Raw genomic sequence first — 15,842 nt, forward strand, 5'->3', positions numbered from 1 at the left:
TTACAAGCCATGTCTTTGGTCAAATACACATCTTAGTTCCCCAATTCTAATTTTCTATACCTGTACTTCTCTCTTCCTCGGATGCCCTTCAGTCTTTCTTTGTCCAAAGGGCACATTTCTACTCATTCTTCAAAGTCTGGATCAAGGACACCATCTTTAAAAAGTCTATTCTGATAGCCTTGGGCAGAATGATTCTGTCCTGAGTTCCCAAAGCATCTTGTGCAATCCCTCCATTTCAGCACTTGTCTAGCATATTCATCTGTCCACAAAGTTCTAGCAATAGTGTGAGGAACAGACACAACATCTTAGATTTCAATGTATTCCCAGTGCCTAGAATAGAATCTACCATAATCATTAAGTGAGGGAATTAATTAACCAACTATTCCAGAAGACTATAGGACTGTTAGGTGTTACTAAGATAATAAGAAGATGGTTCAGAGAGGTTTGGTGTCTTTCTCCAGGGCTCACAGAAGACTGCATGATGGGGGTGAACAGGAGGTCCGGTGTTTGTGACTCCAGGGTTCCTCCCACAGCTGGTACCCTGAGCAGTATTCCCGTCTAGACACGTCTTACAAAAACGGTGTGCTTCTCAGTATGCTGTCACAGTCTTCACTCAGATGGGATGTACAGACTCTAATTTTATCCCATGTTATTCTCCTGGAGTGCCTTGTACAGGGCCCGGTACATGTCATTCAGTCCAAGTTTGTTACTAAATCAATTTATTTGAAAGTAAAAATCTACAGAAGAGCAGGTCAGTACTACCAATTTACACAGCCTGTCATCTTCAAATAAGTTCATTCTGCTGATCTATATCCAACTCCTCTCCAGTACAACCTCCTAAACCCACTAAAAGCCAACCCCAGACCAAGACTCGGGGCAGAAGATTCAACTAACATTGGAGTGCTCAACGTGGATCAGGCACTGTACTGGGCATTTTCAGACACTAACCCAGCAGGAAATAAAGGGCCCAGACCTCAGATGGAAATGACACATATCAACACTAATATCTGTAAATCAGTCTCAGCTAGTTCCAAAGGAATTTGTTTACCAAGTGTAAGAGATAGACCCATTTAAATCTTGCACTGTTCACTTACCTACTTTACAGCAAAAATTGAAGAGGTGAATCATACAATATTTTCCCCCAAATCTCACTTTCTATACCAAATTTTAAACACAGTTGTACTAGTATTAATAATCTGTATATTAATTAATTATATAATATTTCAATCTTAAATACAAATGAGAAAAAGACCAATTAGGAAATAGAAATTACAGAATATTTAAAAATAAACACATACAAAATGATAAAAACAAAAAGTTAAAAGTCCATTAAGCATTATAATCTACAAGTAAGCAAAATACTGGCAAACATTTGGTTCTACGATTCTAAAGAACAGATAAGGATTTGCTAACACAGGCATATTTAAACTTATAAATGATTAATGGTAGTAGCAACATGCTTATGAAAGTTAAATATTTCTTCTGAAATCTTTATTTATTAGCAAACCATTCTCTTCTCCAGTAGAAAAGTAAATGTTATCCCAACATGTTTTGAAAAATTGGGACTCATTTTAATAAATGTTAACATAATCATTGTTTTAAAAGAACAGGATCCACTCAGTTGCACAATTTTCAAAGTCTTCTAGGGTGAACTGCCTTTAGTGGGGGTAGCATTGTATTTGTGGATTACTCTGTTATTTTCTAGGTTTTAATAGAACATCTATGTCATATTTCAAAAACTCCCCAAAATACTAAACTACAGCAAACAGTACAGTACAGTTTATATATGTTTTATATAACACACTTTGAAGAAATGAATACAAAGCAGTATATTTGTAAAAATTATGTTTTTACAATTATAGAAATATTGAGATAATTAATGACCAAAGTTATCTTGGCACACCTATGTACCAAGCACACACAAGATATTTAAAAAGAAGGAAAAATGAGAAGAAAAAGGAAAAGAAGTTTTGAAAAATTCTATCCTAGGTACCCAAGAAGATATTCTTAAAAGAAAGGATGAAAAAAAAAAAGAAACAAAGAAAAGACATACAAGCCAAAAATATCTACATGAAAAACAAAAGTAGTTTCCTAGTTATAATTAAAGTGTACAATTAATAACTTTGAAAATCTTAGTTGTATCCAATTTGCAAAGACAAATTATACAGTGGAGCAACTATATTTATCCATGCAAAAGTTTTTCACCTGCTTAAAAAACAGAATCCAGCAACAAAAGGAAAAATGATTAAAGTTGTTTTTATTATCTCTTTTTAAATAGTTCTATTGAAACTGTCATGAAAAATTCATTTTCTTTTTGCTGCTAGACCCCACTGATGAACCAGAATGTCTCTGAAAATCACTAAAAGAGAATCTGAAAAATAATATTTGGATTTCCAGAAAACATTGGTAGAGATGTGCTGTTTTATAACTTTAGGTACAGGTGTTGAAAATGAAAACTCTTCTCCACTTTCATATATATCATCTCCTTTCTAACTGAAAAGGCCAGCACTTAGAACAAGCTGACCATGAAAGACCACTCAACTCCTACGTTGCCTAGCACAACTCATGGGAGAAGACAAACTCCCTAATTGAACAGCTGAGCAATTTGGGTACATACTATTACAGTTTTATTTTAAAATGTATACATATATATACATACATATATACACACACACCCATATACATATACAAACACATATACATATATACACACACCATTAATTTATCCATTTTAACTTTAAGCTGAGTAGAACTTTCTAAAGAATAGAAAAATAACATATCCACCTACCTTAGATTTGTCTTCATATATTTTTTCCTGCCACATTTGCTCATTATTAAGACATTTATAATCAATGCTTTGCTCCTTCTTGTTTTCTTCTTTATTTATCCTGCAGTCAAATTATAATGTTGAATTGGGGGATCATAAGATTTTATTTAAAAAAAATTAAAATCTCTCACAACTACAGCAAAACACCCTAGTTTCATAAAACTAAAAAAAAAAAAAAGCATAGAAAGCTGAAAATGATTGTATTTTTTTTTCAAACTTATTCCTACCCAATTTCTTATCTTTGGAGGGAAAAAAATTTTCAGAAAAATTAAATTGTATGCTATTTACCAGATGATTTTCTATTGAACAGAGCAGTGCTGATTGAAACATTTAATACACACTGCAACGTGCTTCTATCAGCTCTATTTTACAATGATAATAAACATTTAATAAACTGAATGAATTATTGTTTTCTCAAATTTCATTTCACTGAAACAAATTTGTCAACTGTTTTTCATATACCTTAATTTCAAAACTGGGTTTTGTTAAAAAAAATTTTAACTCCAAAAAGAATAGTAATTTTTCCTTTAAAATCTCCTCTGACAGCCTTCAATCTATTTTAAAAAGCTGTCTTAGACACTGTAGAAATTAAACTCCATTTATTTTTTTAACTAATATCTCTTTAAAATGTACATTTGACATGCTGCTGCTGCTGGGCTGTGTGTGCTCAGTTATGTGTCTGACTTTTTGTAACCCCATGGACTGTAGCCTGCCAGGCTCCTCTGTCCATGGAATGCTCCAGGCAAAAATACTAGAGTAGGTTGCCATTTCCTCCTCCAGGGGATCTTCCTCACTCAGGGATCGAACCTGCATCTTTTGTGTCTCCTGCACTGGCAGGTGGATTCTCTACCACTGTGCCACCAGGGAAGCCCTCGACATGCTGAATAAAATAAAATCGACAAAGAAAAAGACCAAAGGAGAGCAGTGAGCTCTCAATTTATTTTAGATTTGAAAGGACAAACACTGGCATTCCAAAGTTTCTTCCGGGCGTCTATGCCAGCAATGGGTGCTCTGCCACAAACAGCCTATCTTCAGGGCTCCCTCATAATGGCCCCTTTATAATGATGTTACACCGTCTCACCCAATTTGGAAACTGAGTTGGCAGTCAGGTGTGCTACCCCTCACTAGGGGCACTAGGACGATGATTGTTGTTGCCACCTGCCCCCAATCTACAATAGGGATGAGAAAAGGTAGGGCATTTGAATCAAACCCCCCACACCCGCCTCCGCCCTGACCCCAACCAGGCTTCCCTGGTGGCTCAGTTGGTAAAAAATCCACCTGCAGTGCAGGAGATTGCCGGCAATACAGAAAACCAAGGTTCGATCCCTGGGTCAGGAAGATCCTCCTGGAGAAGGAAATGGCAACCCACTTCAGCACTTTTATTTTTTAATTTATTTTTTAATTGAAGGATAATTGCTTTACAGAATTCTGTCGTTTTCTGTCAAACCTCAACATGAATCAGCCATCAGTTCAGTTCAGTTGCTCAGTCATGTCCGACTCTTTGCGACCCCATGAATTGCAGCACACCAGGCCTCCCTGTCCATCACCAACTCCTGGAGTTCACCCAAACTCTTGTCCATCGAGTCGGTGATGCCATCCAGCTATCTCATCTTCTGTCATCCCCTTCTCCTCCTGACCCCAATCCCTCCCAGCATCAGTCTTTTCCAATGAGTCAACTCTTCCCATGAGGTGGCCAAAGTATTGGAGTTTCAGCTTTAGCATCAGTCCTTCCAAAGAACACCCAGGACTGATCTCCTTTAGAATGGACCGATTGGATCTCCTTGCAGTCCAAGGGACTCTCAAGAGCTCAAAAGCATCAATTCTTCGGCACTCAGCTTTCTTCACAGTCCAACTCTCACATCCATACATGACCACTGGAAAAACCATAGCCTTGACTAGATGGACCTTTGTTGGCAAAGTAATGTCTCTGCTTTTCAATATGCTATCTAGGTTGGTCATAACTTTCCTTCCAAGGAGTAAGTGTCTTTTAATTTCATGGCTGCAATCACCATCTGCAGTGATTTTGGAGCCCCCCCAAAAAAAGTCTGACACTGTTTCCACTGTTTCCCCATCTATTTCCCATGAAGTGATGGGACCAGATGCCATGATCTTCGTTTTCTGAATGTTGAGCTTTAAGCCAACTTTTTCACTCTCCTCTTTGACTTTCATCAAGAGGCTTTTTAGTTCCTCTTCACTTTCTGCCATAAGGGTGGTGTCATCTGCATATCTGAGGTTACTGATATTTCTCCCGGCAATCTTGATTCCAGCTTGTGCTTCTTCCAGCCCAGCGTTTCTCATGATGTCCTCTGCATAGAAGTTAAATAAGCAGGGTGACAATATCCAGCCTTGACGTACTCCTTTTCCTCTTTGCAACCAGTCTGTTGTTCCATGTCCAGTCCTAACTGTTGCTTCCTGACCTGCATATAGGTTTCTCAAGAGGCAGGTCAGGTGGTCTGGTATTCCCATCTCTTTCAGAATTTTCCACAGTTTATTGTGATCCATACAGTCAAAGGCTTTGGCATAGTCAATAAAGCAGAAATAGATTATATAAAACCCATTCTCCTTATTGATCAATTGAAGCAGTGTAGCAAGAAGCAAGCACTGTATGGACTCACCTTGTTTCCCAGGAGTTTGTAGAGGAGCTACCCCATGTCCGAGGTCAGGGGCGGGGGCCGAGAGGAGCTACCCCCTCTCCTCATCCGAGGTCAGGGGCGGCGGCCGAGAGGAGCTGCCCCACACCCGAGGTCAGGGGCGACGGCCGGGAGGAGCTACCCCACGCCCGAGGCCAGGGGCGGCGGCCGGGAGGAGCAACTCCACGTGCAAGGAGCAGTGGCTGCGCGGGCGCAGGAGGGCTGAGAGGAGCTACTCCACGTTCAAGTTCAGGAGGGGCGGCTGCCAGAGGCGTCAGAGGGCAGACACACAAACCATAATCACAGAAAACTAGTCAATCTAATCACACGGACCACAGCCTTGTCTAACTCAATGAAACTAAGCCATGCCGTGTGGGGCCACCCAAGTCGGGCGGGTCATGGTGGAGAGGTCTGACAGAATGTGGTCCACTGGAGAAGAGAATGGCAAACCACTTCAGTATTCTTGCCCTGATAACCCCATAAACAGTATGAATCAGCCATAGATACACATATATCCCCTCCCTTTTGAACCTCCCTCCCATCTCTGTCCCCATCCCACACCTCTAGGTTGATACAGGGCCCCTGTTTGAGTTTCCTGAGCCATAAAGCAAATTCCGGTTGGCTATCTATTTTACATATGGTAATATAAATTTCCATGTTACTCTTTCCCTACATCTCACCCTCTCCTCCCCTCTCCCCACTCCAGCATTCTTGCCTGGAAAATCCCATGGACAGAAAAGCCTGGTGGGCTACAGTCCATAGGGTTGCAAAGAGTCAGATATGACTGAAGCGGCTTAGCACAATAAGTAAATTGGCACCCAAGGTACACCAGCCCTTGTGCTAGGCACCCAGGCACAGATAATAAGATGTCTCTGATCTCTAGGAACTTGGATTCTAATGAGAAAGACAGACATTTAAACAAGGAGTAATTATAATATTATCTGAATAATGATGATGGGCATGACACCATCCAGTAGTACTTGGGCCACCTGATGTGAAGAGCCGATTCATTGGAAAAGACCCTGATGGTGGGAAAGATTGAGGACTGGAGGAGAAGGGGATGATAGAGGATGAGATGGTTGGATGGCATCACCAACTCAATGGACATGAGTTTGAGCAAACTCTGGGAGATAGTGAAGTAGAGGGAAGCCTGGCGTGCTGCAGTCCATGACGTTGCAAAGAGTCAGACACGACTGAGCGACTGAACAATAACATGACACCATCTAAGAGGGGAGAAGTAACTCCCAATTTCTCTTGGAAATACCATTTTCTTGAGTTTAATTTCTGAGTAAGTAATACATTATCATTTGAATCTCAAGTACAAAAAGGCATTTGATCAAGTCCCAGGACCAGCCACCCATTTCCTCTTCCCAGCTTCCTGCCACCCCTGCCACCAGACATCAAGAGAGAAAATGATTAACCTCACAACAGAACAGTGACCATCAGTTAAACCTGATCCTGACTCAGGCTAATCAAAGAATTATTTCATTCCCAAATACTCTCTAAGAAGTCATCACTGATTGCCTGCTTGCAACATCTAAAGCAAGATGGAGAAGGAAATGGCAACCCACTCCAGTGTTCTTGCCTGGAGAATCCCAGGGACGGGGAAGCCTGGTGGGCTGCCGTCTATGGGGTCGCACAGAGTTGGACACGACTGAAGTGACTTAGCAGCAGCAACATCTAAAGCAATGATTTTTAGTCTCTATCTTCCTTAATACACCTACAGCATTTCCTACTCGCTACACTTTGTCCTCCTTGAACTCTTCAGGGCACCACATTCAAGCTTCCCTTCCAAGTTATCCAGTCCTTTGCCCCAGTCTCCTTTGGCCCACTCTTTAAGGGTTGGTGTTTCCATGCTCCCAGTCACAAAAACCACAACACTCTCCCTCAAGACTGCTTCATCCCTGTTAGATGAGTCTCAAATCTCACCTCCAGCCTGACCCCTCTCTGGTCGAATGCTCAGGAGTATCCGACTCTTTTGCAACACCATGGAAGTTCCTCTGTGCATGGGATTTCCCAGGCAAGAATCCTGGAGAGGGTAGCTATTTCCTCCCCCAGGGGAATCGTTCTGACCCAGGGATCAAACCTTTGTCTCTTGTATTGGCAGTACCACCAGCACCATCTGGGCCTATGTGTATCTGCCTATTTGACATCTCTCAACAGTTTGTTCACAGATCCTCAAGCCTGAAATATTTAAAACTAACCTCAACTCCTTTGCTCTACATCTCCCTTCCTGCTATATTTTTTATCTCAGTCGGAGACTGACGTCACCATGGCCTCAGGCACCGTATCTGGGTACTCTCTGCCTTTACTCCCGCTTCCTTTGTCTGTCCCCAGTTCCTGAGGAGGCAGTGCGGTCTAATGGTCTTACGTAGCAGCACAGTGTGCAATATACACAGCACAGCACTGCAGGCTGATCTGGGTGTCAACTTGAGTTCTAGTCCTTATTGGACTATGGTTTTTGCAAGAAAGACAAAACTGAAGTCCCACTACAATCAGCATGGTCAAAATGAAAAGAATGTGGAATAAAGGGCAGTGCACCTCTAATGGAAATTTCTACAATGATTCATTCATTAGTGTATAGCCTAGGCTACTGTGCCACTGTCAATGCACGAATCATTATATCTATAAATGAAACAAAATTTCTTTTCATATTATCTTTTCATTTTTGATGTCTAGTGTTAGGAATACATATAACAGCTACAGTGTTTTATATCATCTAAGATGGTATTGATGTACTGACAAATGATTCATCTTGTCAATTTATAGTACTGATAAATACAGTACAGTCCTATAAATGTTTCTCTTCATTATGGTTTTCTTAATAACATTTTCTTTTCTCTAGCTTCTTTATTGTAAGAATATAGTAGATAATACAAAACACATTTCAATTGACTGTTTATGTTATTGGTGAGGTTTCTGGTCAATAATAGGCTATTAGCAGTTAAGTTTCGGAGAAGGCTGTGGCACCCCACTCCAGTACTCTTGCCTGGCAAATCACATGGATGGAGGAGCTTGGTGGGCTGCAGTCCATGGGGTCGCTAAGAGTTGGACACGACTGAGCGACTTCACTTTTCACTTTCATGCATTGGAGAAGGAAATGGCAACCCACTCCAGTGTTCTTGCCTGGAGAATCCTAGGGACGGGGGAGCCTGGTGGGCTGCCATCTATGGGGTCGCACAGAGTCGGACACGACTGAAGCGACTTAGCAGCAGCAGCAGCAGCAGCAGTTAAGTTTTAGGGGAGTCAAAAAGTATATTGGGATATATAGGTGTTGGCGCCTCTAACCCCCATGTTGTTCAAGTCAACTTCAATTACCAAAAGCCATATATGTGAAGTTGACAGGGATGAGCCTATGATTATTATGTATTTTTAGGTAAAGATGAGTATAGGAAAAACAAAACATACAGTAGTAACAGGAAGTCATGCCACTTTTAACTTTTTGTAGTCTTTGTGAAGCAAAACTAGAATAACTTTCAAATAATTTTTACACTTCTCTGTAAAAATACAAGTGGTCAGGAAAAGTTTTTGTAAATAACTATTTGAAACTTGCAAATACTGTCTTTACTATTTTGAACATGAATCACCCAGAAAATCAAGCAGCATTCTAATACAGATTCAAGACCACCCAGTTTAATTGCTTCAGATACCTATTAAGCGTGTATGCATGCTCAGTCACTCAGCTGTGTCAGACTCTGCGATCCCATGGGCTGCAGGCTGCCAGGCTCCCCTTCTCCATGGAATTTCCCAGGCAAGGATACTGGAGTAGGTTGCCATTTCCTCCTCCAGGGGATCTTCTCAACCCAGGGACTGAACCCATGTCTCCTGCATCTCCTGCATCGGCAGGCAGATTCTTTACCACTGAGCCACCTCAGATACCTATTATTATTTAAGAAATATTAACTCTTTACTAAAATCACCAAAGGATTAAAAATTATTCAAGCATCTCACTCTCATTCATTCCCCCCTGGTGCCTGCTTTTGTCTATTTCAGTCAATGAACAGCAGAATCTGCTGCTAAGGAGGAAATGAAAAATGAAATTCAAATAATCATGGCCTATCTCCTCGTCTCCAAGTCCCCCTTCCCTGCCCCAGCCCCAATTCATGAAAGGAAACAAAACTTTCAGTCTTTGGGGGTGTTATTGCTTGACTAACAATCACTGTAGGGTTTTTCAACAGCATGCTCCGTTGCTGCACTTTAGGTGTATTTCAGAAACCCTTACCTACATGTAAAGTACAACTGCACTGATCACTAATTAGTAAATCTGGGAAAGAGTAGGTAAGACACTAGAATTAGCTAAAGTTTATAGAAATGAATTTCAACGTTGTGATACTCAGGTTGGTCCTATCTTGCGTATACAAACAAAATTAGTGTCCAAGTGCAGACACATGTCTAAATACGTTAAACTTCACTCCTCCGATAATTTTAAGAAATGCAAAAGCATCCCAAGTGTGTATGTGTGATACATAGTTGTCCCAATGCCAGAGCTGGAAACTTTCATGATAATCAATGCTATGCTATAAATTACTAAATTATTAAATAATTTTTGTGCTACCAGTGGAAAAAAATCGAAGCTGTTTGAGACTGTGAACAAAACTCTATGACATTTGACATTCTGAATTAGGATGTTCTAATTTTAAGTCTGCTGAGTTTAAAAACAAAAACAAAAACATTCATTAAGATAACTTTGAAGAAACTGAGTTTACTTTCAGGAATCCTCAAAAGTAAAAATATTAGAATCACATGAACCCCACTGTTAAAATTTAGCAGGATTTCATTTTGACATTTGATTGGTCTGTTCACTGTTCAGAAAGTGTGCATGAAGCTGCTTCTCATTTGGGGAGAGAGACTTCAGGAGAGCCTCACAAAAAGTTGCTAGTAAGGTTTTCTTGGAGGCAAGCCTCCTTCCTCACCAGTGAGACAATTATTTGAAACAGTTCCAAATAACCTTACCAGCCCATGCTTCTTTTCAAAACTGTTTTGCATGCACCTTGCCAGTAATTTCCTGTAATACTCCTGGGATGGTCAGTCAAGAGATTTGCAAAGTAGGTATTTTTAAAATTTGCTATAATTGAATTATACCGTAAGAGACTCAACTTGTCTTCATGAGTAATATTAAGATAAATCCCCAGTAATGTCATCCTTAGGTTATTCTCCTCATTCTCTCTTACTTTCTACTGGATATCCTATAGCATCATTAAAAGAAAACCCATGAAGGAAAGATTTAAAAACAGGGCACTGTTTATTGTGCAATTCTCATGGTAAAAAGTATTTTACATACTTTGTGTGCTTTAAAAGGGAATTAACAAAATGATTTAAAATGTATATCTCAGTTTCTTCAAAGTTATCTACATGTGTATAATGGATGAGAAACACTTCCCCTGAAATCTATATTTTTACAATGTATATACCTGTACTGATAATATTGAAACTAGATTCAATGTAGGATCCTAACTGTTCTCAAAGTTGACTTTTACATGGGTCAACAGCAATCCCATTAAGTAGAAAATTAACAGGATTCAATGACATTTCAGGTTTCTTTCCTTAATGACCAATACTGATTGCCTGTCAAAACATCAATGGTGCAGTTGTTAAGTGTTTGCATTGTTCAGTTTTATTTTTCAAAGTTTATCTAAATAGGCCAAGACATTTAAGTACATTCCCCAGTTGAACTAGCCCAATATTAACTTGTAGAGAACACGAGGGTGGAGAAAACAGGATCAGGAATATATGTCTGTACTGATAAAAGATTCAGTCAGGATTCCTTTTGTATGTTAACCTGAAACTCTTACCTACTATTCATGAAATGTCCATAATTCTAAACATGATTTCATATTTTAAACATACAATGATTTGCCTCAGTAGGAAACTAGTCTATGGAGTCTGGAATTTGTTAAATTCACCAGATTTCAGGAAAGCTTCTGGGGCAAAAGGGAAACAGAAAGACTAAAGCATTCTTCTTTGTTTACACATTCAATAAAAATTTATTCATACACTCTTACAAAATGTGTACACAAAACATCCATATAATTACAACTTCACACTCACCAAAGGAACTCCAGGTTGAAGAGCAAGTCATTGTGTAAGCATTAGCTTACTCTTAACTATTTTACAGATGCACCAAAAATGTCTGTGTCATTACCATCACTTAACATGACAGTTTTCATTCCAATCCCAAAGAAAGGCAATGCCAAAGAATGCTGAGACTACCGCACAATTGCACTCATCTCACACACTAGTAAAGTAATGCTCAAAATTCTCCAAGCCAGGCTTCAACAATACATGAACTGTTAACTTGAAGATGTTCAAGCTGGATTTAGAAAAAGCAGAGGAACCAGAGGTCAAATTGCCAACGTCCACTGGATCATGGAAAAAGCAAGAGAGTTCCAGAAAAACATCTATTTCTGCTTTATTGACTACGCCAAAGCCTTTGACTGTGTGGATCACAATAAACTATGCAAAATTCTGAAAGAGATGGGAATACCAGACCACCTGACCTGCCTCTTGAGAAACCTATATGCAGGTCAGGAAGCAACAGTTAGAACTGGACATGGAACAACAGACTGGTTGCAAAGAGGAAAAGGAGTACGTCAAGGCTGGATATTGTCACCCTGCTTATTTAACTTCTATGCAGAGGACATCATGAGAAACACTGGGCTGGAAGAAGCACAAGCTGGAATCAAGATTGCCGGGAGAAATATCAGTAACCTCAGATATGCAGATGACACCACCCTTATGGCAGAAAGTGAAGAGGAACTAAAAAGCCTCTTGATGAAAGTCAAAGAGGAGAGTGAAAAAGTTGGCTTAAAGCTCAACATTCAGAAAACGAAGATCATGGCATCTGGTCCCATCACTTGATGGGAAATAGATGAGGAAACAGTGGAAACAGTGTCAGACTTTTTGGGGGGGGGCTCCAAAATCACTGCAGATGGTGACTGCAGCCATGAAATTAAAAGACGCTTACTCCTTGGAATAAAAGTTATGACCAACCTAGATAGCATATTCAAAAGCAGAGACGTTACTTTGCCAACAAAGGTCCGTCTAGTCAAGGCTATGGTTTTTCCTGTGGTCATGTATGGATGTGAGAGTTGGACTGTGAAGAAAGCTGAGCCCTGAAGAATTGATGCTTTTGAACTGTGGTGTTGGAGAAGATTCTTGAGAGTCCCTTGGACTGCAAGGAGATCCAACCAGTCCATCCTAAAGGAGATGAGTCCTGGGTGTTCTTTGGAAGGACTGATGCTAAAGCTGAAACTCCAATACTTTGGCCACCTCATGCAAAGAGTTGACTCATTGGAGAAAACGCTGATGCTGGGAGGATTGGGGGCAGGAGGAGAAGGATGACAGAGGATAAGATGGCTTGATGGCATCACCGACTCGATGGATATGAGTTTGGGTGAACTCTGGGAGTTGGTGATGGACAGGGAGGCCTGGTGTGCTGCGATTCGTGGGGTTGCAAAGAGTCCGACACGACTGAGCAACTGAACTGAACATGACAGTGGTCTCAATGTTTACTTATCCAGGATCAAACCCATTGAAATATGTTCTCAAAAACTATGTCTGGATCACCAAGTAGCTCTTTAGACATCAGTATTTTTACTGCTGCTGCTGCTAAGTCGCTTCAGTCGTGTCCGACTCTGTGCGACCCCATAGACAGCAGCCCATCAGGCTCCCCCATCCCTGAGATTTTCCAGGCAAGAGAATCCAACCACTGGAGTGGGTTGCCATTTCCTTCTCCAATGCATGAAAGTGAAAAGTGAAAGTGAAGTCGTTCAGTCATGTCGGACTCTTAGCGACCCTGTGGACTGCAGCCCACCAGGCTCCTCCGTCCATGGGATTTTCCAGGCAAGAGTACTGGAGTGGGGTGCCATTGCCTTCTCCGAGTTTTTTTTTTTTTTTTTTTTTAACTACTTCTTATAAAAAGGCCAAAACACATTGTTTGCAGATTGCCTTTCTTTAGTGGAAAGCTGAGCACTGAAGAACTGACGCTTTTGAAATGTGGTGTTGGAGAAGACTCTTCAGAGTCCCTTGCAAGGAGATCCAACCAGTCCATCCTAAAGAAAATCAACCCTGAATATTCACTGGAAGGACTGAAGCTGAAACTGAAACTACAATACTTTGACCACCTGATGCGAAGAACTGACTCACTGGAAAAGACCCTAATGCTGGGGAAGATTGAACGCGGGAGGACAAGGGGACGACAGAGGATGAGATGGTTGGATGGCATCACCGACTCAATGGACATGAGTTTGAGTAGGCTCCAGGAGTTGGTGATGGACAGGGAAGCTTGGCGTGCTGCAGTCCATGGGGTTGCAAAGAGTAGGACACGACTGAGCGACTGAACTGAAGTGAACTGAGTGGGGAAAAGTTCCTTTTAAGTTCAAAGATTCAAAGACTGTGACTTATGAGGGGAAAGCAGCTTGTTATTTAAAAGTAGCATGGCGACTAGGCCAAAGATGTGGTACCCACAGAGGAACAACCAGAGAACACGACCTTCCTGTCTTCTAACACAGTCTTCACCTTGGACCTCCAGCCTTGCGCATCTCGGTTTGTGTTTATTTCCAGGGAGGGTGGCTGCACTCCCAGGAGCCCGGCGAATGAGGCGGGGAAGCCAGAGGTGTTCGGAAGCCGCTTGGTGAGCCGCTCGGTTACGGGGCCTCCGTTGTGGGCCGGGCAGCATCGCTCATCCCGGGCCGGCCGGCCGCCGCTGCCCGAGCCGCGCAGGGAGGGAAGCGGCTTACACTAGGGATCCGGGTCCGGCGGAGGGAGCAGTGAAGACGCCCGAGGACGCTCGTCCCTCTGAGTCGGCGGTCTGGACCGCGGTCGCCTGGCTGGCTGGTCCCGGCGCCAGCGGGGCACGGGAAGGAAGGTGGCGCGCCTTCCAGAAGCACCGCTCGGTCTGTCTAGGGTTGCGAGGATCGGGGACCGCGGCTCCGGAGAGCGAGCGAAGCCGACCGACCCGCGTCGCCCGCCGGCCCTCGCCTCCCAGGAGCCGGAGCGGCGGCCCCTCAGAAAAAGCCCTCGAGGTGCGCTGGGCAAACGGCCCCCGGCTACCCGCTCCGCCCCGCCCCCAGCTCCGGCGCCGCCGCCTCAGGCCCCGCGGGTCCCGCCGGCCGGCGCGCCACTTACCCGCAGCGAAGCGATTTACGTAGCGGACCTCGTCACTGCTTACGGACGCGAGGAGGTGGGACGACGAGCCCCACTGGGACCGCCGCCGGCCCACGTTGCCCCACGTCAGTGCTGATGCGGCCGCGGCCTCCCAGCCGAGCGCGATCCAACGCGGCGTCGCAGCCGCCCGCCCGCTCGCGGCCTGGAGTCCGCGCGTCCACCCGCCCGCCCCGCTCCGCGCCTGTCCCTGCCCAGTGGACGCCGAGGAAATCCACGCTCGAACCCCGCCCCCTGCCGGCCGCCGGTGGGAGTGCGGCGCCGACAATCCAACAATTGAATGGAACGAGGCGGGGGGGGGGAGGGGGATGAGGGGCGGGGCCTGAGGGCGGGCTGGAAGGAGGGGTCTGAGGTGGGGAGGAGGGGCCAGGGGCGGGGCCTGGAGAAGGAAGTAGGCTGGGCGGGGAAGAGGACCGCGTTGCAGACGGGTTCTGAAGCGGTGCGGAAGAAACCAGAAGTGGCCTTGTGGCACCTGCTCTAGGAAGTCAATCCTTAGAAAACTGCTAACCCAGGCCGTCCCGTTGTGTGTGCCGAAGTGGCTTCCCTTTGGATTTCCCCCGCTGCCAGGCAAGGCCCGGGAGCGCATCCTACCGACACCACCCCGCCGCCGCCGGCCACGAGCCCCGGAGACCCCGCCTGCCGCCGATCCTCGGCGACCTTGCCAGGGTACCGGGGTCCCCATTTGGTGATTTCACGGAGGACAGGAAGGCTTTTTGGTAACAACCAAAACCGTCGCCTGGAAGAGGGGAGAGTTTCGTTTTCGTCTAGCTGGAAACCCGGGGTTTTCTAGTAATAGGGGCGGTCCCGGCCGATAAAACGGTCACCTGGTGTGTACCAGGAACCCTGTTATAACGGTGACCCAACGTCCGACCTTAGGTTCTCAGTAGTGGGTCACACCGAAAACTGCCGTCAGGGACACTGTTTGAAAAGTTGCTGAGTAAAGAAAATAAGAGCGTAAGTCACGTAGTGCAGGTGGAGAAGGGCAGCTTTGAGAAATAGTAGCATCCCAGTGCGGTTCTCCCAGAAGGGGAGAATCCTGAACTGTTCAGTGCTAGATTGTTGCCATTCCGACGTACTGTCAGCAGTAAATGCTTGCTAGCAGAGATGAGAGGGTAATAACCTGGTCGGTTCACGTCCTCCTTTCCACATTAGCAGAGCTTTGAAATTCTTCCTGGACAATAGTCGATGCCTGTCTCCTCCTCCTGTTAAAAATGAGGGACATT

The 15,842-nt window shown here is 43.6% G+C and overlaps 1 protein-coding gene across 9 annotated transcripts in view; it reads right to left on the bottom strand.

Annotated features, from left to right (window-relative positions):
- CREM (cAMP responsive element modulator) overlaps positions 1 to 14,785 on the bottom strand; it is a 66,807-nt gene extending 52,022 nt beyond the window's left edge. For 7 of the 9 annotated variants that reach the window (XM_010811152.4, XM_025000787.2, XM_059892731.1 and 4 more), the window contains exons 1-2: positions 14,584 to 14,785; positions 2,789 to 2,888 (exon numbers count right to left, since the gene is read on the bottom strand). In XM_010811152.4, the coding sequence (XP_010809454.1) occupies positions 2,789 to 2,832 (44 nt within the window). In that variant the 5' untranslated portion in view covers positions 2,833 to 2,888; positions 14,584 to 14,785. 9 annotated transcript variants of the gene reach the window in all.
- Between the last annotated feature and the right edge of the window lie 1,057 nt (positions 14,786 to 15,842).

The sequence above is a fragment of the Bos taurus genome, chromosome 13 (genome assembly GCF_002263795.3).
Source record: "Bos taurus isolate L1 Dominette 01449 registration number 42190680 breed Hereford chromosome 13, ARS-UCD2.0, whole genome shotgun sequence".
Lineage (NCBI taxonomy): Eukaryota > Metazoa > Chordata > Mammalia > Artiodactyla > Bovidae > Bos > Bos taurus.